The sequence below is a fragment of the Ictidomys tridecemlineatus genome, chromosome 12 (genome assembly GCF_052094955.1).
Source record: "Ictidomys tridecemlineatus isolate mIctTri1 chromosome 12, mIctTri1.hap1, whole genome shotgun sequence".
Classification (NCBI taxonomy): domain Eukaryota; kingdom Metazoa; phylum Chordata; class Mammalia; order Rodentia; family Sciuridae; genus Ictidomys; species Ictidomys tridecemlineatus.
In genome coordinates, this window is record NC_135488.1 from 90,818,127 (window position 1) to 90,841,356 (window position 23,230).

The 23,230-nt window shown below is 32.4% G+C and overlaps 1 protein-coding gene across 3 annotated transcripts in view; it reads left to right on the forward strand.

The window, feature by feature from the left end:
- The window catches only part of Sos1 (SOS Ras/Rac guanine nucleotide exchange factor 1), a 119,461-nt gene that overhangs the window by 59,286 nt on the left and 36,945 nt on the right, over positions 1 to 23,230 (forward strand). For all 3 annotated transcript variants that reach the window (XM_013358261.4, XM_021725882.3, XM_078029324.1), the window contains 5 exons: positions 3,195 to 3,338; positions 8,747 to 8,857; positions 8,938 to 9,036; positions 18,986 to 19,113; positions 19,907 to 20,562. In XM_013358261.4, the coding sequence (XP_013213715.1) occupies positions 3,195 to 3,338; positions 8,747 to 8,857; positions 8,938 to 9,036; positions 18,986 to 19,113; positions 19,907 to 20,562 (1,138 nt within the window). The remainder of the gene's footprint in view (positions 1 to 3,194; positions 3,339 to 8,746; positions 8,858 to 8,937; positions 9,037 to 18,985; positions 19,114 to 19,906; positions 20,563 to 23,230) is intronic.

The following is a 23,230-nucleotide window of genomic DNA, read 5'->3' on the forward strand; positions in this document are numbered from 1 at the left end:
TTGTCAGGTACCATACTTAGCAGTGGAGATTCAAAGATAAATAAGAAACAGTTTGTTCCCTCAAGTTAAGACAGAGATGTAAATTTAAAATTAAATTGCAATATAGTGTGTAGTAACTATGATAGAAGTGTGACAGCAATATTATTGAGAGCACGAAAAATGGAACCAGTAACATTGACACTCAAATAAAAGCATTGCTGGTGTTACAATAGTAACCAAACTAACCTAATTGGGACCTAAGGAAATGCTGATTGACAGCAAGTGAGGTTGTCTAAGGGAGTTACATACTAGTAATTCCTAAAGCTACTCAGCCATAGGTGACTGATGGAAAAACAGTGCTTACTATGGAAACTGTGAGTAAACATTAAAAAAAAAAATAAAAGAACCAGGGGTGGGGTGTAGCTTAGTGGTAAAGTGCTTGCCTAGTATGTGTGAGGTCCTGGGTTTAATCTTGAGCAACACACATAATAGTAATAAATAATAAGGAATAGGTTATAGTGTTGGTTTTGCAAATCTGTAGATTATTTTAAAAAACACATTGAATTACCCACTTTAGATGGATGAATTACATGGTATTCAAATTATCTTTCGATAAAGTTGCTTTTAAAAATGAGTAAAGGTGCTGGAATGCAGTAGCATATACCTGTAATTCCAGCTATTTGAGAAGCTGAGGCAGGAGGATTACAAGGTCAAAGCCAACCTCAGCAACTTAGTGAGCCCCTATTTAAAAATAAAAAACAAAAAGGGCCCAGGATGTAGTTCAGTGGAGTGCCCTTGGGCTCAATCCCTAGTACTGTAAGTAAAAAATAAATAAATAGTTTTAAAAAATAACAGTAAAGGAAAGGCAAAGATGTTTTAGGACACAAACATTAAGAACTAGAAATGGTCAATATCAATAATCATCTAAGAAATGCACATTAAAACCACAATGAGGGGCTGGGGTTGTGGCTCAGTGGTAGAGCGCTCGCCTTGCATGCGAGAGAACCTTGGTTTGATCCTCAGCACCACATAAAAATAAACAAAATAAAGATATTAAAAAAAAAACCACAATGAGCTGCCACTATACACTCATTAGAAAGACTTAAAAAAAAAAAAGACAATATCAAATACTGAAAAGGATGTGGCAGTCCTATTTGTGGGAACATAAAGTTCCCATATTACTTGTGAGATGTAAATAAGTATAAATATTTTGGAAAAAAGTTTGGCAGTTTTGTATAATAATAAGCATAAACCACCCATACTATCTAGTAATTTTACTTCTAAGTTTTGTCCTGAAAAAATAAAAACATGTTCATATAACACTTGTTTACAAATGTTCCTAGCAGTTTTGTTTTTGCCCCAAACTAGAAACAACCCAAGTGTCAATCAGAGTTGAATGGAGTGGACTGGCATTGTAGCTAAGGAGTAGAGTGCTTGCCTAGCATGTATGGAGCACTGGGTTCGATCCTTAGTATCACATAAAAATAAAAACAAAATAAAGGCATGCTGTCCATCCACAACTACAAAATAAATAAAAATGAATAAATAAATAAGTTGAGTGGATATACAAAGTGTGACATGTCCATGTGGTGGAGTGATGCACAGAAATGAAAAGGTATGAAGTACTTATACACATAGCAGTGTGGAACAAAGAAATTAGACATAAGGGCTGGGGTTGTAGCTCAGTGGTAAAGCACTTGCCTAACATATGTGAGGCATTCGGTTTGATTCTCAGCACCACATATAAATTAATGAAATAAAGGTACAAAACAACTAAAAAAAAAAGAAACTAGACATAAAAGACTAGATATGATTCCATTTATTTCATATGCTAGAAAAAGTACTTTTCTAGTAATGAAAAGAAGATTATGGGTTCCCTCGGAGTGAGAATAGTGAAAATTGATGGGAATGAGGAATACAGAAACTTCTTAAGGAAATGAAAATGTTACATATCTTGAATAAGATGGTAGTTATAAGAATGAATACATAAATCTCACCAAGAAGTACATTAAAAATAGGTATATCTTACTGTATATAAATCATATCTCAAAGTTAATTTGACAAAATATAGTCACTGATAAAAATAATCAAAAAATAGTAAGCAGCGGATTTTAGTGTAATCATACAAAATTGACTCCACATTACATCTAACCTTTAAGAAACTATCATTCGGGGCCTGGGGCCCTAGTTCAGTGGTAGAGCATTTGCCCAGTATGTGTGAGGCGCTGGGTTTGATCCTCAACACCACATAAAAAGAAATAAATAAAATAAAGGTCCATCTACATCTAAATTAAATTTTGGTGTAGGGCCATAAAAGGATGTTCACTTTATTTATGGGAAATGTCTAGAATAGGCAAATCCATAGAATAGAGGTTGACAAGGGCTGGGAAAAGAACAGAATGGAGAATAATTGTTAATAGGTTTACAGTGTCTCTCTGAGGTAATGAAATGTTCCAGGATTTGATAGTATGATATACAACTCTGTAAATACACTGAGAACTGTCAGTATCGTAAGCATGTTTCATAAGGGTAAATTTTGTGGTATATGAGGTACATCTCAATAAAAAATTACGAAGAATCTTTATAAAAGAATACCTAACAGTTATTTGAGTAGACTATTATTCTCCCTTTCCTAATATGTATCTGTATAGCTAGATTTTCTTCATGTATTTCAACCAAAATAATGTATCCCAACAGATTGAATGGCAAGAAATGATAGAAAAATCCTGCTCTCTTCTATTAAACTACTTGTTAGATTTGCAAAAATGTAAAGTGATACCATTTTATACTAAATATTTCCTTTTTGTTGTTTTAGAAAAACAGTTGCTTTTCACAAAAATGTTACTTATGTTATCATGTAGTGAGTTCATTTTTATAAGTGAATTAAATGTTTAAACATTGTTGGTTTTAATTTCTAATATGGTAAACATAGATACAAAAAAAGTCTATAAAAGTGTGGTAATTTATTAGGTAATTTATGAGAGTGAGAAAGAGTCCTAAGACAAAAAGTTTGAGAACCGTTTTTCAAGAGAAATGTATATATTACCTATAAATTACAAAACAAATTATTGAATATTTTTAATTTATGAGTCATTAGTATTTGTCAGTATATTTTCCATGTTAAGTTCTGTGATTATAAAATGACTTATAAACTCAAAATTTATCTATTGTTACACAGCCTAATTGAATTAATATATTTCTCTCCTCCCCAATAGGATGTAGAAAATATATTTAGCCGTATAGTAGATATACATGAACTTAGTGTAAAGTTACTGGGCCATATAGAAGACACTGTAGAAATGACAGATGAAGGCAGTCCCCATCCTTTAGTAGGAAGTTGCTTTGAAGACTTGGCAGAGGTGAGTACTTCAATTTTTACATATATATATATATATATATATATATATATAATCATAAAATTGTGTATATAAGCCTACTTTTGCCTTAAAATTGGAAATTTTAATTCTGTGTCTAGCTAAAGTCCTAGATACTAACTGTTAGGACTACTTACCTGTTATTGCCCCTTCTTCATAGTGTTATCGTTAACATTTGTTTCTGTTATTTCAACAAACATAGAAAAAATGGTCTCCCATTATAGAAAAGCAGATTCCATAGAGGAGAGGTGCCAACGCTGACACCCAGTGGCCTATTATGAAATCTTTCAAAGCAAGAAAAGTCAGTGAATCAATGAAGAACTTGGATCTGGGGTTAGAGGACTTGTGTTCCACTCCAAGTTCTGCTGTTTATTAGTTATGTAACTGTGAGCAAGTTATTTTGCTTCTTTAAACCTCTGTATATTTGTAAAGTAAGGGTGATGATAATATAAGGACTTGAAATTTTTTTGGAAATTGAGTATAACACAGTCAGCTACTCAATGTGTGGTAACTACATTATTATTTTGAAGAGCAGGAATGAAACTTGGGTCCAGAGCCTAGACAATTCAGAGATGATGAGGCAGAAAATTTGGTAGCCTTTTCCTGGACTATTTCAAATGCTAAAATATATATGAGTTCTAACAAATGAGCATTTGATAGTCATTCATTCTGGGTTTTCTATCTCTTGCTCTGTCCTCACTTTAAAATCTACTCTCTTTAACTATAATAGTGTTGAACTTTAAAAAGGGGGGAAACTTTTAAAAAGAGATATAATACTTAGTGGCTAGATTAAAGAATTCAGGTCAGATGCAGTAGTGCATACCTGTAATCCCAGCAGTTTGGGAGGCTGAAGTGGGAGGATTGTGAGTTCAAAGCCAGCCTTAGTAACTTAGCAAGGCCCTAAGCAATTCAGTGGGACCCTGTCTCTAAATAAAATACAAAATAAGGCTGGGGATGTGGCTCAGTGGTCAAGTACCCCTGAGTTCAATCCAAGGTACACCCCCTTCTCCTCCCATGAAAAAAGAATTCAGAAACTAGAAAAGAACACTACTACTACTTCTATTCATTCTCTTAGCAGTGCTACCAATGCAAGAAATAGACAAGACAAAGTTGTACTCTATATAGTCACTATAATTGTCTATAGAACAAGTCCAAAAAATTTATATATTATTAGAACTAATAGGAAAGTTAAATGTAGTGGCTAGAGAAAAAAAAAATCAGCATATAACAATTGGTGGCATCACTGTGCTCAGTCACAATACATTGAATATATAACATTAAGGCAAAATATTTCACTTATTAAATGATCTAAGGTATTCAGTAATAAACCTAACTACATATATGCAGCAACATTGTTTAAAAAAAATTAGGTTCATAAGGAATATCTGAATAAATGGAAACACATATCATATGTATGGATGGAAAGACTCAATTTGTAATGATGTTCATTGTCTCTCAAATAAGCTATAAATTCTGTAAACCGATCCTAAACTTTGTGTTCAATAATGAAAGGATAAAAAAATTAATTTGGAGGAACAACAAGTTGAGGGGACTTACCCTGTCACTTATTAAGATTTGTTACAAAGCCATAGTAAATAAGAGTGTAATATTGGTGCTGATATAGATAGTGGGACAACAGAATAAAGAGTCCTAGAAAAAAAATATGCACATTATATTTGACAGAGATAACATTAATTGGTAGGGAAAGAACAAACAAATAACAGATGCTGTGTCAAAATTGCTTATCCTTAAGGAAAAATATTCACTTTTTATCTTAAATCATTCTCAAAAAAGTTCTCAATAGATTATAAAGATCCCTATGTTTATGAATTGGAAGAATCAATATTGTTAAAATGTCCATAGTACCCAAAGCAATCTATAGATTCAGTGCAATCTCTATCAAAATGATAATGACATTCTTCACAAACCTAGAAGAAACCATACTAAAATTTATATAGACCCCCCCCCTCCTTACAACCCCAAATAGTCAAAGCAGTCTTGAACAGAAAGAATAAAACAGGAGGCATTACATTACCTGATTTCAAGACATACACAGAGGGCTGGGGATACAGCTCAGTGTTAGAGCACTTTTGAGTAGTGTGTGCAAAGCCCCTGATTCAGTCCCCATCGCTGGGTCCAGTGGTAGGGGACCCCCTAAAACTATAGTAATCAAAACAGCATGGTATTGGTATAAAAATAGACACATTCACCAGTGAAACAGAATAGAGAGCCTAGAAGTAAACCCACACATCTATAACTAATTGATCTTCAACAAAGGTGCTAAGAATATATATGGGAGAAACAGTCTTTTTCAATAAATGGTGCTGGGAAAATTGGGTGTCCATATGCAGAAGAATGAAACTGAATCCCTACCTCTTAACATATACAAAATTGAACTAAAAATGGATTAAAGGCTTACATGTAAGACCTGAAACTATGAAAGTGCCAGAAAGAAATGCTTCAGGACATTGAAACAGGCAAGGATTTTTTTTGGATAAGACCTCAAAAGTGCAGGAAGCAAAAGTAAAAATAGGCAAATGGGAGAAAATATTTCTAGCTGTACATTTGATATGGACTTAATATCCAAAATACATAAGGAACTCAAACAACTCAGTAACCACCACCATCCCCCAAAAAAGTCAAAAAACTGTTTTAAAAATTGACACTTGACAAATAGACTTTTCTCAGAAGACACACGAATGGCTAACAAGTCATGTGAAAAAATGTTCAACATGACTAATTATCATAGAAATGCAAATCAAAACCACAAAGAGATACCATCTCATTCCAGTTAGAATGGCTGCTACCAAAAAGACAAAATATAACAAGTGCTAGGAGAATGTAGAAAAAAGGGAATCCTAATACACTGTTGGTGGGAATGTAAATTAGTACTCTTCATTAGGGTGAAAAAAATATGGAAGTTCCTCAGAAAATTAAAAATAGAACTATATGATCCAGCAATTCCATTCCTAGATAAATATCTAAAGGAAATGAAATCAGCATGTTGAAGGACATCTACACTACCATGTTTATTTAAGCACTGTTTGGTAGTGCCAAATATTGGCAATGAAGTGGTCAGTTATCAAGTCACTACTGATGAGTGTATAAGTTGATACTACTTGTTAGAAAGCAACTTCCCCCTTCTAATTATATGCTTTAAAAATATGCATATGAGCATAATAAGACATATCTAAAGTATTTATTACAGAACTATTTATAATTGTGAAAAATTGGTTATTATTTGAATCACTTTTAATAGAGAATAGATAAGGTGATGTAATCATAAAGTAGAATATTATAGAGTTTTAAAATAAATTAATTAGAAGGAACTACATGAATCAGAATGGATGAATCCTGATAATAACTTTGAGTATAGAAAGCAGCTTGCTGAAGAACATATATTATGATATGTATGTGAAGTATGAAAGCTTGAAAAATAATTCATTGCTTTTGTTCTTGATATATATGTAATTGTAATTCCTTTCATTCTTGATAATCTATTCTCTATTGTAATTGTAATATAAAAACCTATATGGGAAGGTTTATCAAATCCAGGATAGTGAATACTTGTGGGGATCAGCAAAGAAGGATGTAGACTTGTGAAAGGGAGCCTAAGGGATTTACAAATTTATTTCTAAGAATGAATATATGTGATGAGAGTTTGGATTCCCAGTGAATCGCCCATTTTTTTCTCTCTTGAGCTTAGTTAGCTGTTTTAGAATAATCCTGGCTACCGTTAGTTCAGAGCTTATTTTGTGCAAGACTGTATATATATGCTTTACATAGATATCTCATTTAAGTCTTAAAACAACCCTGTGAAGTTGGTATTATCCACATCTTCCAATGAGGAATCATTCTTACAGTAAATAGTTTGTTGAAGGACACACAGCTAGTAAGTAATCAGAATTGGAACCTAGGTCATTATGACTCCAAAGCTTATGTTTTTAAATCACTACACTATGTAAAGTCTTTCTTTTGTTTATAAAGTTACTGTGAATTTTTGTAATACCATGGGGCTTTATTGAGAGGGAAGGAAGGCAAACATCTATTGTATACCATAATTTCTAGCAGTTCAAAGAAACCCAAGGTCTAATCAGAACTTCATTTCTTGTTCCTATCCACTCTATTTATTTCTAACTCCTTTCTGTTAATGTTGACACCTTACTAAACATTTCTATAAAATATATAATGAACTGCAGTTTCTGGTATTTTTACAGAAATGTTTAGTTGAAGGAATTAAGAAGTGAACTTAAGATGCTGCTGTAGGAATCCAGAATGACTTGGAACTTTATATGTCATATTGCATTTCACAAATCTTCTGATTTCTGATCTGGTGTTATTCTGGTACTTACTGTTATTACTGTCTTTCCTTAAAAAGCAATCTGAGCTGGGTGCAGGAGTGTATGCCTATAATTCCAGTGGCTTGGGAAACTGAGGCAGGGGGATCATAAGTTCAAATCCACCCTCAGTGACTTAGCAAGGCCCTGACTAAGCGAGATTCTGTTCTAAATAAAATATAAAAAAGGGCAGGGGATATGTCACAGTGGTTAAGCACCCCTGGGTTCAATCCCTGGTACAAAAAAAACAAAGAACAATCTGGAAAACAACATTAAGGATGATTAATACATAAACATATTGCTTGTTTTGCCATTTCCTCCTACCTCCTTCCACTACATTGCTCCACTTATTTCTTCTTCCTCTTTCTATAATTACCCTTTGTGGAAATGAGCTCTTATGAGAATCTAGAGCACCATTTTCATAGTAGCTTTAGACCTGGAATAGTGGATAGAATGGAAGATGGAAATCTGCTGCTAAAATCAAGTTTCTTACTCTCTTTTTTCCTCAGGAAACATTGATACTCTTTAGACCTAACTGTTAGAATTTAGTTTATTGATGACTAGCAATTTAGAAATAATGATAAAATTTTTTTGGCAGTTTGGGTTAAATTGTTTAATTGTTTTATGAAAGCTATAACAGTATATTTTAGGTAATAGAAACTGTTTTCTTTGTGTCTAACACAAAGAAAAACTATGAAAAAATAAGTTTTTGGCATCAGTAAACATTTATGCCTTATCTAATTATTGTTATCTATATTCTTTGTTGTTCAAGCTAAGCTTTCTTTGTTTTCCAGAGAACCAAGTCCTACTCTTTGCCCCTCTTAATACTGTAAGGAATCCTTTAATGAGGGATGCCACAACATGAGGGTCCTCTTTGCTCATCAGAAATATTATATTTTTTTAATTAAAATTATAATTAATAGTCATAATTTTTATTTAGAGGTTTAAAAATATATAATGTACTGTCATAGATATATTTTCTATTTATAGTGGTAGGGTATTTATGTTTTACCTTGGAAAAAGATTATTTATGTTTTAACTTCTTTATTTTCTAAGGAACTGGCATTTGATCCATACGAATCATATGCTCGAGATATTTTACGGCCTGGTTTTCATGATCGTTTCCTTAGTCAGTTATCAAAGCCTGGGGCAGCACTTTATTTGCAGGTACAGTAATTTTTAAATCAAGATGTATAATGTCTGAAAAGTAAACTTAGAAAAAAAAATTAAATCATTTTCTTTTCTAGTCAATAGGCGAAGGTTTCAAAGAAGCTGTTCAATATGTTTTACCCAGGCTACTTCTAGCCCCTGTTTACCACTGTCTACATTACTTTGAACTTCTGAAGGTAAGAAAATTCTAATTGATATTTATAAACTCTTCAAATGTGATGAAAAAGCTTCACATATGCTAGGCAAGCACTCCACTAAGCCACAGTCTCCATCCTGTCATAAATTCTTTACCATTCTATTTGTAGATATTATATGAGCATCCATGTACATTGGTGTGTACCCATTTTCTTTTTCCAGTTAAGTAAATCTGCAAAAGAGTAGCATATTTCCTCCAATTTCTATAGTAAATTTTAAAGCAATTGTTAAGATATTTTTATCTTGTGTACTTTTTGCTTCTGTGGCTGATTCTTTGAAAATAACCTTGGATTTATGCTTCCAAATCTCCATTTGGTGACCTCAGCAGATTCAGGAACTTAGATAAAGGAATATTCTCAGATGTGAATAAGGCTGAAATAATGGTGATGACTAATTCACCTAATTTTCTCAGTTCAAGTATAATCCCAGTAAAAATCACCCATTTGATTACAGTTCAAAATATTAAGAAACACTGCTCAAAAGGAAAGGGTCTTTTTTCTTTTCCTGTTATGCCCTGAAATTAAGGAAAAGAAAAACCTTAGTCTGTAAAATTTATAATTTGGTAGTATAGCCCAAAGTCATATTCTGTTTACTTTTAATGACCTAACCCTCAAAAGACAAAACAAGATATGCATTAATACTATTATTCCCTTAAATTGGGATATAGGTATTTGCTTTCTGGATTGATGAGTTATCAGTTGCTTTCAAAGTATTTTAACACTACTATTTGTGGATAGCCCCAACTGATTGACACTTAGGAAAAAATTGATAGGTTCAGGCAGGGTAGTACCATGTTTTTAGCTACTCAGGAGGCTGAGGCAGGAGGATCACAGGAGACTAGTCTGGGTAACTTAGATATATTGACTCTGTTTCAAAATTAAACATTTTTAAAGAGGGCTGGGGATGTAGCTAAAGAAAGAGCATTTCTCTAGCATATGGGAGGCCCTAGGTTCATTCCCCAGGACTGCAAAAAGAAAAGAAAAAGACTGATAGGAACGAAGTCAATCATTTATTTACCCTGTAGCGTTTTTGTCCCCATCACTTGGTAAACTCTAAAAGAGCTTAGTTTTGACATTTACAAAGTATTTATATTTGATTTTCAAAATTTAAGTTGAAATATAACTGGAGTTCCTATGAATGCCTTCATTAACTGTACTAGTAATGAGAAATGAGGATGTAATCAATTTTATTTGCTTGTATAATGCTTTATACAATGTTTGAAGTGGGTAGGTTTACACTTATATAGGTAGTATTTCTGTTTCATTATGACTGCATTGAGGGAAGGAGAATCTGATCCACAATAAAATCTTTCATGAATCATTTAGAGTTGACTGTTATCACTTGCTTTCTGAAACCTTTTTAAAGAAATGTACTTTTATCAGAAATAAAAAATAAGAAAAAGACATTATTAGTTCTTTATCTTTTAAACAAATATTTCTTCCATCAAAGAAAACTCATAGTTGAGAATGTACTACTAGAAATATATAATTTGCTGGAACAGATGATATGGGCTTTCTGTAATGAATCATTAAATGAATAGAAGATCTCTGAATTTAGTAAACTGGAGGAGCTCTCATCCTTACCTTTTGTTTCCATTTTCTAGGTTTCTTTGCCTTGTAGTAATTTGGACTTAATCCACTTAAATTTCAAGTAGGAATGTTTGAACTTGGAAAGAGTTAAGGGAGCACTAAAGTAATATTTAATCACCAGGTACAATTATAAAGCTCTTAGTACTCTGTTTGAGATTGCAAACACTTACCATTTGTAATACAGGGTGGTTATTCTAAGAAGGTAATCAAGCTTTTGGTATGAGATAATTTTTATAAAGAATTCATTATGAAAACCAGAATCATGATGAGACACTTGTAGTTTTATTATCTAGAATCCTTCCTTGCAATGATTTCTCTGGTAGCAATTTTTACCTGAGCCTGTAATGGTGTTCTGAAGGATGCAAAGTCCATATGAAACTTGCTCAAGGCAGTTATAATTATTATTATAAATAAAAACAAGACGCTTCGATGAAGGTTCAGAAGTCTATAAAACCCATCTTTTTGTTTCTTGTTTTTTGTTGAACTCAGGGGTGCTTAACCACTGAACCACATGCTCCTTTTTTTTTTTTAATTTTTTAGTTGTCAATGGACTTACTTATTTATATGCAGTGCTGAGAATTGAACCCAGTACCTCACACATGTTAGGCAAACACTCTACCACTGAGCCACAACCCCAGCCACTCCTGCCCTTTTTTATTTTTTATTTTGAGACAGGGTCTCACAAAGTTCCTTAGGGCCTCCATAAATTGTCCAGGCTGGCTTTGAATCTATAATCCTCCTGCCTCAACTTCCCAAGGCTGGGGTTACAAGTATGCACCACATGCCCTGCTGAAATCCAATAATTTTAATAAGATATTACTTATTCCCCAGATACAGGCAATTAATTGTACCTTGTGGCAACTTGCAAGATTTCTATTAGCTTAGGGGTTTATATTCCTGATTCATATCAGTGCCTAAAGTTATATTGCAAAATTAACAGCATATAGGGCAGGAAACTTTGTCTAATCCAGACGCTGATCATTTTTTAAAATTTTTGATACCAGAGATTGAACCAGCGGTGCGTAACCACTGAGCCACACCCTCAGCCCATTTTTTATTTTGAGATAGGTTCTTGCTAAGTTACTTGGGGCCTAGCTAAGTTGCTGAGGCTTTGAATTTATAATCCTTTTGCCTCAGCCTCCTGAGCTGCTGGGATTACAGGTATGTGCCACTGTGCCTGGCTCTGATCATTCTTTTTTATGCTGAATTCTCTCAGCATATTGTGCTGCTTATACTTTTCTTTAATTTGTTTTTGTTTTTTAATTAAATATTTTCATTTAGCAGTATTTTTAAAGTGTATTCTCTAGGATGCTAGTGTCATGAGATATTCTTTTTCCCATTTTTTCTTTGTGGTACTAGGAATTGAACCCAGTCTTTGTATATGCTAGGCAAGTGCTCTACCACCAAGCCATATCCCAGCCCTCTCATGAGATATTCTAAAGTGGGCGGGGGGGGGGGGCGGCTGTTCAGTGGTCAAATATTTGGGGACTACTGCATCATTAGTTATGCTCCTAGAAATGCTCAGTGTATGTTAGAATAGTAAAAGCTTTGTAAAATTTCACAGTAAAGCAATCTAATTGTTTTTCAGCATTTCCCAAGTCAGTTACACTTGCAATCCCTTTAGAATGTGATGCACTTATGGATGTTACTTAGGGAAATTATCATGGGGATTTTTCCATCAAATGCACTTAAAGGCCTTTCAGCTCTAAGATTTTTTTCCAACTACCTGATTCTTCCTGGTTCTCCCCCTGTCCCTTTTTGGGAATTGCCATACTACAGGTGTCAGTCTGAGCTTGGTAATTCTAGACTCAGTAATAATAGCACAAAATTGAGGCAACTAGGGGAAGGAAAACCCCAAAATGTAAGTGACAGAAACTAGACACGATTTATCTATGAGTGACATGGTTTTTGAATGCTTATTAGACTATATTGAGGTCTGATATTTCTTCTTGTATTCTAGCTCAGTAGCTTACTAGCTATGTGGCTTGACTCAGGTTACTTCATTTTTTCTGTGTGTGTGTGTGTGTCCTGCTTTCCTTATTTATGAAATGCTTATTTCATTGTCAAACACAATAATATACATAAAAATACTTAAGGGTAATTTCATCACTAGTGCTATTTCTTCTTATCTTGAAGATATGTTAAACTTAACATTTTTCTTTCAGGATGTCTGTTCTTTCCTGTCTTCCCAAATCTATATTTTTTCCTTTATTTCCTATCTTTGTTGATTAGCTCAGGCCCCTTCATCAGAAGCCAACACAACATCCTTGGTTTTTCTCTTTTCCTTATTAGCAGATCCTCATGATTTGACTTCAGAAATGACTCTGGAATCCAGCCTGTTGTGTACCTTCTCACTGACAATGCCTTATTAAGCCCTCAGCATGTCTTGCCTAGACCAAGGGTACTGGTACCTTCCTTCTGTGGACTTTGTACCTCCTGGAACTCCCAGATTGAAACATGCTATTGGTTCTCTGTCACCTGTAACAAAATCTAAATTATTTAGCTTTGTTGCAGCTATCTCTCCAACTTCATCTCTCAGTACTCTATTCTACCCACCTTCTGCTTTAGCCATAAGGAATCACTTAGCAGCTGTAGATATGCCAAATCTGTTCAGGGTTCTATTCATTTGCATGTCCTTTCCCCCTCATTTACTTGTAATTCATCTTCTTCTAACCTTCTTTTTCATATGGGAAATTCAAACAGTTCTAGAGTTGGTTCCTCTATCAAGTTTCCCTTGTTCCCTAGGTTGATCCTTTCACCGAACTCCTTACTCTGTTCACAACTCTTTGTAGAACTTGTTCCATGTTTGTTGTCTGACTGTGTTCTGTGAGGAATGAAACCACACACTATTATCTTTGAATTCTCATGCCTAGCACAGTATCTGGTTTTTATGCTTTCAATAAATTCTTGTTAAAAATGAATGTAAATATATATGTTTTTCTTAAAATTCCTATAAATGTATTATATTTTAAAAGAAGGTTAACTGTAAAATTTATCTAATTACCTTTACTTGGGGAAGTGAACTTTGCAAGTTCAAAAGATAAAGTCTAGCTGTTAACAGTATAAGACTTTTGAACTTCATATAAACAGTAAAACAGTTCTGAGGCTGGGTGGTAAGAGGATTCAGATGTTTGTCAAGGACAAGAAATTTTAGTTCAAGGAATAAATTTAAAAGATCTGTTGTATATCATGATGACTGAAGTTAATAGCAGTTTTCAACAGTATACAATATATTGTTAAGAGAGAAAAGTAGGTTTAGGTATTCTCATCACAAATAAAAGTATATTTGGTAATGCATATATTAAATATCTTTCTTTTGCCGTTCTAAATGTGTATGCATATCAAAGCTTCACATTGTTACCTCATAAGTATTAAAAATAAATTAGGAAAATTTATTTTTTTAAATACAAAAAATAAAAATTGTATTTTTTTAAATACAAAAGCAAAATGTGTAAAATACTCAAATATAATATATAGGTATTGACTTACTAGTTTGATTTCTAAACCTTTCTCTAAATATAAAGTAATATAAATATGTATTGATGCAAAAATTAAGTCAAAAATGATTAACTTGAGTAATGTTACCATCCCCACACTGATGACAATTAGATATCATTAACATCACCAAAAGAAAATGTTCAGTATAACTGGATTTCTCTGAACTTCAACCTTTCTAACAACCTTCTGTTTCTGAAAACAGAAGATCTCTATGAAATCAGAATATTTTTATTTAAAAAAAATAATATTTGTTTTGTGGGGTTTCTTTGTTATATTTTTTTAAAAAACATGAATATGTTATACTACTAATTAAAGCATTTTATTTTATAATTGCACATGGAAAATTCAGTGAACTGAACTGAAATTAATCTCAAAGCCTCAAATATTGAAATAAACAAACAATTTAAAAAAAAAGAAAATTAGCATAAGACTTTAATGTTACTGAAACTGAAGAAGAAAATACTCTTTCTTTCAATGGTTAAAATTAGCAGTCAAGGGGCTGGGGATGTGGCTCAAGCAGTAGCGCGCTCGCCTGGCATGCATGCGACTAGGGTTCAATCCTCAGCACCACATACAAAGATGTTGTGTCCGCTGATAACTAAAAAATAAATATTAAAAAAATTCTCTCTCTCTCTCTCCCCATCCCTCTCTCACTCTCTCTTTAATCATTCTTTGATTAGTTTGAAAGAATTATAGTTAATATTTTATGAAGCAGAAAACTTCTTTTATGAATTTTTGAAAACTACATTGTATTTTGAAGGTTAGGAACTCAGTAGAATTTGGTTCAACAAAATTATTTTTTTGTTGTTGTTTCTTTTATCTCCCCAAGATATACCAAGGCAAACATTAGGAAAAAACTGTCCAAGATGACTTTGAACTAATTAATTTCCTAGAGAATTACCCTATTCTTTTCTAATATGCTGAGTCCATATAACCTAGGAAAAAGTATGTTTTCTTTATTTTGAGAATCAGTTTGAAATCTATATTGCTATATATACATTAATGTCTTAGTTTCTTAAGGCTGCCAGAGAAAAATATCACAGATTGGCTTAAAGACAACAGAAATTTATTCTTTCACAGTCCTGGAGGCTAAGTCTGAAATCAGAGTGTGGGCAAGGCCTAGTTCTAAAGGGACTAGGGAAGAATCCATGCTGTTTCTTCCTAGCTTCTGGTGAATTCCAGCAATCCACAGTATTCCTTGGCTTATAGATAACAATCAGTCTTTGTCTCCATCTTTATAACAAGTTCTTTACAACCTCACATTCTCCGAGTCAGCATCCAAATTTCCTTTCCTTTCTTTTATCAAGAACAGGATTTAGAGCTTACCCTATTCCAGCATGACTTCATTGCAAATTGATTACATCTGCAAAGATCCTATTTTCTAAATAGGTTTTTCAAAATCATTTCAGTTACTACTATAGTGAAAAGGTCTTTGGACTGAAAATTAAGAATCTTGGGTTCTAATTTTGCCTGTCTATGTCATCAAGTAAATGGTGTCATTTTATATAATGTTATGTTGAAACTAATTTAGAACTAATTTCTAGAAACTAACTTTCTAGAAATAAAAGCATGAATTTGTATATTTTTTAAACAAAGGGAAGCCATCTGTGTTTGTTGATGAATTTAATTCATAATATACATCAGGTACAATTTGGGGAGGGAGTGGGAGGGATTGAACCCAGGGGTGCTTAACCACTGGGTTACATCCCAGCTCATTTTTATTTTTTATTTAGAGATAGGGTTTCACTAAGTTACTTAGGCCTCACCAAATTGCTGAGGCTTACTTTCAACCTGTGATCCTCTTGCCTCAGCCTCCTGAGCTGCTGCAATTACAAGCATGTCTGAAACAATCTTGAGTATTATTCTTCTCCTGAATACCATTGCTAATTTTTTTTTTCCTTTAACAGCTCCTTAAGTTTGATAACATTTATCTTCCAGGGTTTCCTAGGACATAGACTGTGCATATTGAATATGCTTATTCTGCATACACTATACCATATTTTTTTCCTGGATATGCACTTTTTTTTCCCCCACATTTTTTATTGGTGCATTATAGTTTATATTGTACACAATCCTCTACTTATTTCTAAGGAGCCAAAAAAAGTAGTCACTGGTAAAAAGTGTCTCCTATCCTGTGAAAAGATAATTTTTATCATCTCTGTAGAACATATTAGTTCATAGTACTTTAGAATATGATTCCGCAGATGAGATTAAATACAATCTCATGTATGGCAGTATAATCTTAGAATTTGGATTTTTAAAAAATATCCAAATAAACTGTATTTGTAAAATTAAATTGCTGCTATTGCACAATGTTATTAAATAGGCACCCATGGAAAGCATGGCATTGAGTATCACTTTGGTAAAAGAGAATGTTGCCTTATTGAGTCTCATTTACAAACTAATTGTATTGCTTTGTTTCTGTAGCAACAATAAGCTACCCCTTTGATGGTAATTAGTTTGAATTCTGCATGAGTGGCCAGTTCAAATTAGCTGTCAAATAAAAGAAGTAACATGCTTAAAGAAAGGTCATTTATTACACCAAAATTTATTTTAGATGTTTGTCTAATGTTATGAAAGTAAAAATGATATTTAAAAATAATTCACAGAAAGGTTTTATGAATATATACTTTGGGTTTAACAATATTTTTGAGATACCACTGTAGTTAAATGGCTGAGAAACTTGAGACTTTTTAGAAAACAATGCACATGTCTAAATGGATTTTCTTTCATAATTCTTTTCATTTGTATTAGGATTCTGCATGACATTAGACACGTCTGCCCAAACGAGAAATATAAAAACATCAATGACTAAATATCAAAGGCTCAGTATTCTGCTATTAATGCCAAATCTTTAAGGCTGAAAAATTGTCATATATCTTATTGACTTAAATATCTCTAGCCTTTACTGCATAAATTCTTAATTCAATAATATAATTCATTCTTTAGTAGTACCTTTATTAAATTGCCTTTTTTTTACATTACCTACTGTGTTTGAAGCCTAAACTTGTTAATGTTGATGCTAACATTTTGTTTCAAAAATTCTGTCATGTTAATAGGCAAATAGATTAGAATGATAGGGATGGAAAGTATTTTGAGAGATAACCCAGAATCCAACCTTCAGCCTACTAGCAATGTCCACTAAGAAAAAACCTAGAATCTTTCTTTATGTACGTCTGGTCACAAGCTTTCTTTTAACTGGCCATAGTGAAGAGCAGTAGTAAAAGTAAAAGATACCTGATTTTGGAAAATATAATGAATATAAGAAATTTGGATAATAAAAGCTCAGTATTACATAGATACTACATTCTCTTTATAATAAAATTATTATATTGTAATAGATGAACATTATTATGTAACATTACTTGTGAATAACATTAAAACATTTTAAGCTTCTATAAAAATGATTTGGGACATTAAGATATCTGTTTACTTTTCACAAGTCATTAGTGTGAGTGTGTGTGTATGTGTATATACCTAATTTTTATCAATTGAAGCAAAAAGGAATGTGTTGACCTTGTGACAAAAATTCTTCAAGTGCTGATGTAGTAATGATGATGAAGCTCATTGAAAAGTAAAATTCTTTATAACTACTTTGAATAGTTTATGGTTTTATTTCTCATGTCTTTCCCTTTATGATAGAAATTAGATTTTCTTAAATGGTTGCATGAAAGCTCCATTGACAAATGTTATTTCTTAAGTTTTCTTTTTTTGGTAGCCAGAAACTGGTTTAGAAGTTTAATAAACTACTATCACTTATTGTCACTCATACTTCTGTTAATTGCTTGCTTAAGTTAAAACTACCTTATTGTATTGATATAGTTATTTAAGAAGTACACTCTTTCTCTCTGGCATACATAGATATTTGCCACTAATAGAGTTTCATAAATATTCCTAGCTTTACTCAATATCTTAATGTTGATACTAACGATTTTTTATGACAATGAAGTTGTTGCTAATTCTGTAGTAGAACTGCAAAGAAATCAACTTACACTTAAGTGCTATTGTTTGCAAAGTGCTTTGATTTTTTAAAAATTATCCCCATAAAGGAGGCACAGCAGGCTTTGTATGAGTCTCATTTGGGAGAAGAAAAATGAGGCTCAAGGATCAAGAACCATGCCCCAAGTCACACAGAAATAGAGTCAAAATCTGATCCTAGGAGCTGGATGTGGTGTGTACCTGTAGTCCAATCCTGCTTAGAGGGAGGATTGCTTGAGCCCAGGAGTTCAAGGCCAGCCTGGGCACCTCCTCCAAAAAAATTTTTTTTTTGTTTTGATTCTAGGTTTTGTGTTTGAAGTTCTTCTCCACTATACTGCATCCTTCTGTGTATTCATCTTCATTATCATTGTAATACTCTACAACAGTAACATAGGAGTAGAACCTAAGTCCAAATTCCACGGGTGCTGTGCTAAGTCCTGCAGTAGTTAAAAAGACAGTTTATGCCCCTTATTTCTTTTCAGTAATGGGAAATTAAAAAAAAAAAACACATTATTGCTTATCACAGGAATAATCCATTTTTTAACATTGGTCCTCTTGTTTTATACTTTAATATGGAAAACTTGGTTGCCTGTTAATTCTGATACTAATACACAATGAAGAAGATCACTTCTTAAAAAATATATGTGGTAGGAAGCATTGAATGAATGTTATTTTGTTATTTTTTAATTCTCTCTTTTTTTTTTTTGGTGGTGGGGATTGAACCCAGGGCCTTGTGCATGGGAGGCAAGCACTCTACCAACTGAGCTATATATATACCCCAGCCATTGTTATTTTTAATTCTTAAATGGCTTTATTATTCTGTCTAAAACTGTTCTGGTTCAGATTTATCTTTTTGGCTTTACAGCAGTTAGAAGAAAAGAGTGAAGATCAAGAAGACAAAGAATGTTTGAAACAAGCAATAACAGCTTTGCTTAATGTTCAAAGTGGTATGGAAAAAATATGTTCTAAAAGTCTTGCAAAACGAAGGCTGAGGTGAATATTCTCACTTTTTAAAGTATCCTCCTTTTCACCCTGAATATTGTGGTGTAAATTCAGGGATCCCAGTTCCCTCCTCAAGTAAACAATGAAGAAAATAGTTTTAGTGACAAGCTTGGTCTTTCAGAGGAAGTGACATCAAAGCCAGGAGAATTTGTTATTGTTTGAAAAACCTTTCATATTTGTGCATTTTCCTTTCATACTCCCAGACAAGACCTCCTGAGAATCAACTGGTAAGCTAAAGGAGAGATAGAGCAAAATGTATCGGGTAGATTTATGTCAGCATCATTGTTCTGTCAAAAAGTAAAATTAGTAATGCCCTTTATTTTAGGGATTATATAACTCAAAGCATTAATTTGGATAACATTGCTTCCACTTTCCTAATTATAATATGTGCTACGTGTTTCTAACTTTGGGTCTTGTCCATTTAAACACTTGTAAATAATTTATTTTAATCTCTTAAATTACTTTTTTTTCACTATGTTGGGCTACTTTTTAATGTTTGCATTCTAAATATTTAGTAGCCAAGATAGAAATAATCATACTGTAGCTGAATCTGTATGGTTGAATTTTGTCAGTAGTCATTGTTCTTTTTAGAGCACTGAAAATTTTTTCTGTGTTGTTTTAGTTTCCAAAATTGTGTAGTTGTGTACCACTAATATATTTGAGGAATTAGTAAACACCTTATCAGTGTGACTTTTGAAAATGTACTTTTACCCTATCCCTTATTTACATGAACTGTAGATTCTTTGTCATCTGTGCACTAATAATGTCTTTTCCTTTATCCCAGTGAATCTGCATGTCGGTTTTATAGTCAGCAAATGAAGGGAAAACAACTAGCAATCAAGAAAATGAACGAGATTCAGAAGAATATTGATGGTTGGGAGGGAAAAGACATCGGACAGTGTTGCAATGAGTTTATAATGGAAGGAACTCTTACACGTGTAGGAGCCAAACATGAAAGACACATATTTCTCTTTGATGGTTTAATGATTTGCTGTAAATCAAATCATGGGCAGCCAAGACTTCCTGGTGCTAGCAATGCAGAATATCGTCTGAAAGAAAAGTTTTTTATGCGAAAGGTACAAATTAATGATAAAGATGACACCAGTGAATACAAGCATGCTTTTGAAATAATTCTAAAGGATGAAAATAGTGTTATATTTTCTGCCAAGTCAGCTGAAGAGAAAAACAATTGGATGGCAGCATTGATATCTTTGCAGTACCGGAGTACACTGGAAAGGATGCTTGATGTAACAATGCTACAAGAAGAGAAGGAAGAGCAGATGAGGCTGCCTAGCGCTGATGTGTATAGATTTGCAGAGCCTGACTCTGAAGAGAATATTATATTTGAAGAGAACATGCAACCTAAGGCTGGAATTCCAATTATCAAAGCAGGAACTGTTATTAAACTTATAGAGAGACTTACATACCATATGTATGCAGGTAAGAAATGTGAAGTTGCCTGTTATTTTGTTTTACTGCTTCTAGCTGACTGTCTGCTGTGTAGGTTATTGTGCCCAAAATAGAAAACAAACTAACAATCTAAAATCTCTGCATTCTCGGAGATCATTTTCTTTGACTAAAACTACCACTTATATTTCCTTGAATTTTTATATTTTCTACCACATTTATATACATTATTTTAAACCTTACAGAGTTACAGATGAGAAAATGAGTCCCTTAATTAAACTTATCCAGTTAGAAAGCAGAAGAAACATTAAACAATAATAAATTATCATTGGAGTCTAAAAGCTGTATATTCCTTTATCTCTTTTTTCTTTCTTTTTATTACTTCTATTGCTGAGCGTAAAATAAGTAGAAACTATAATATGCATATATCACCAGAATTGTGCTAGTAGTAAAAATATCCCCAGCATTGCTTTTTCATAATTCCCATTCCTAAATCTATTAAATTTAGCAATTCCATTTAAGTATTTTCAGCATTTTCCCCCCTTTTTTATAAATAACTAATGCTATTTTTAGAAAACAGTTTCATCTTAACAGGGAAATTTTTAGAGATAAACCTGCCCAGATAACAATAGGAAGATTAGTATAGGTAGAATCAAATATTATGGCTGAGAGGTAAGGAGTAAATATATAATGATTGTTTGTAATTTCATTTCTTCTAATGAAACAACATGATCATCTGTTCTTCAGCCTTCAATTTCTCCACATACTAAGAAGTTTTATAATTATAAAATTTTGTATATTGTGAGCACTGAACTTAGACTTGGAAACTTGACTTTTTCATAGTCCCTTCATGTCACAGAAACTTGATTTTTTTCATCTCAAAAATCAACATCAAATAGCTACCTTGGTATGTTGGTGGGAATAGTAAATGAAATAATATCACATGTGGAAAACTCTTTGCAAAAATATAAATGTAAACTGTTTTCAAAGATTTGTATTATAAAGTGATTATTATAAAATATAAATGATTTAAAATCAAATGTAACTCAATAACATAAATGCTGTTCTTAAATTGTTAAATGTTAAAGTTAACTTCTGTCCCCATTTCTTCTTGTAATGGGGTTGGGGATGGAGACTAGAGATTGAACCTAGGCCTGGCACATGCTAGGCAAGTGCTCTAACTTCTTTTTCCTATTTCTAGATGTATGTTTCTAGGGAAATTTTTCTTCCATTTTTAAAGTCCTATTGGATTCTCAGTTCTCTTTGGAAATTATTATAATACCAGTTAAATTAAGCATTTAAATATATCCATTATATTTATCAAATGAATGAAGAGCATTCAACAATGTTAATCTGTTCAGTTTGTTAACTACAATCAGAACCACATTACAAGGAATGAAATTAAGTTAAAATTTAATATTTTTATCAGTGGTCAAAACCACTTTATTTATAAATACAGTCTGTTCATTATCTCCATGTCTCTCTGGGATAATTAGCCAATGTTTCCTTGATTTGGTTTCAGTTTTTATTTGGCCTCTCACTGGTAGTCCTTTAGTTAATTTTTTCCATAGTAAAATAATAGTATTTTCCATAGGTTAGTTTTATAAGCAGTTTGGGTTCTCTGAACACATACCATTTGGTAATAGTAGGCAATAGCTGAGACATATGTTGAATGTAGTAAGAGAAAAATAGTCTGGGATTTCAGTTTTTTGGGTAATTTTTCTCCTAAAAATTTCTGTAGTCATTGGATCATTTTGCTGATCCAAAAATTTTATTAAAAAATTTTAATAGCACAGGAAATTAAACAAGCTTCCTAATGTTTATATCAAAAATAAGTTATAATCTTTTAAAATATATAAAGCATTTTTAAGAGGTAACAATTTTCAGTAGTTATTATGATCTACCTAATTAGTTAATGTTCATTAACCTTTTATATTATACTTTATGATCCAGAATAACATTTTTAAACTAAATATTCATTTTATCCTAAATATTTTTTTGGGGGGAGTGGGATTCTTAGACTATTTAGAGTAAAATTAATACTTAATTTTTTTTCTCTGTAAGGACAAAATTTTTAACTTCTTTTCCTATCAAGCAATATAAGTGGAAACAGCTAAAGCATTCCTGATGTTTCTTATCACAAGTCAGTAGTTGGGATTGTGGTTGGAAAATACTTTTAAATTCCAAATTTTCAAATCTAATTGTTTCTATAAAACTTGATTGTTAATTATAAAAATTATTCTTTAAACTGATTTATTTCACAGATTTAATTTCTGATATTTCATAAACAGTTGCAAAATTGCAATTAAATATTTCTTTTATGGGGAACTGTGCTTTATTTATTTTTTGAATGAGCATACTATAAAGCAAACTTAACTTGAACAAGCTGATAGTTTTTCTGTCAGTCTTCATTCCTGAATGTGTACAGTGCTAGCCAAAGTTGGTGATTATAGCACTTTTGTCATGGTGTTATTAGTTACTTTATTAATTTTTAGCTTTTGAATAGAATATTTTGCATAGTTTTGCTTATTATTATTATTATATTTAAATTTCTAAATTTGTAGAACTTTGCCAAACTATTGAAGTTTAAAACAGTTAAATTAAAAAAAAAGAGAGATTCCTCTCAGCAATTTCTTGAAAAATCAAATGTCAGCTAGTTTTAGAAGTGTTGGGGCTAATTTTGACATTTTTTTTCATTCTT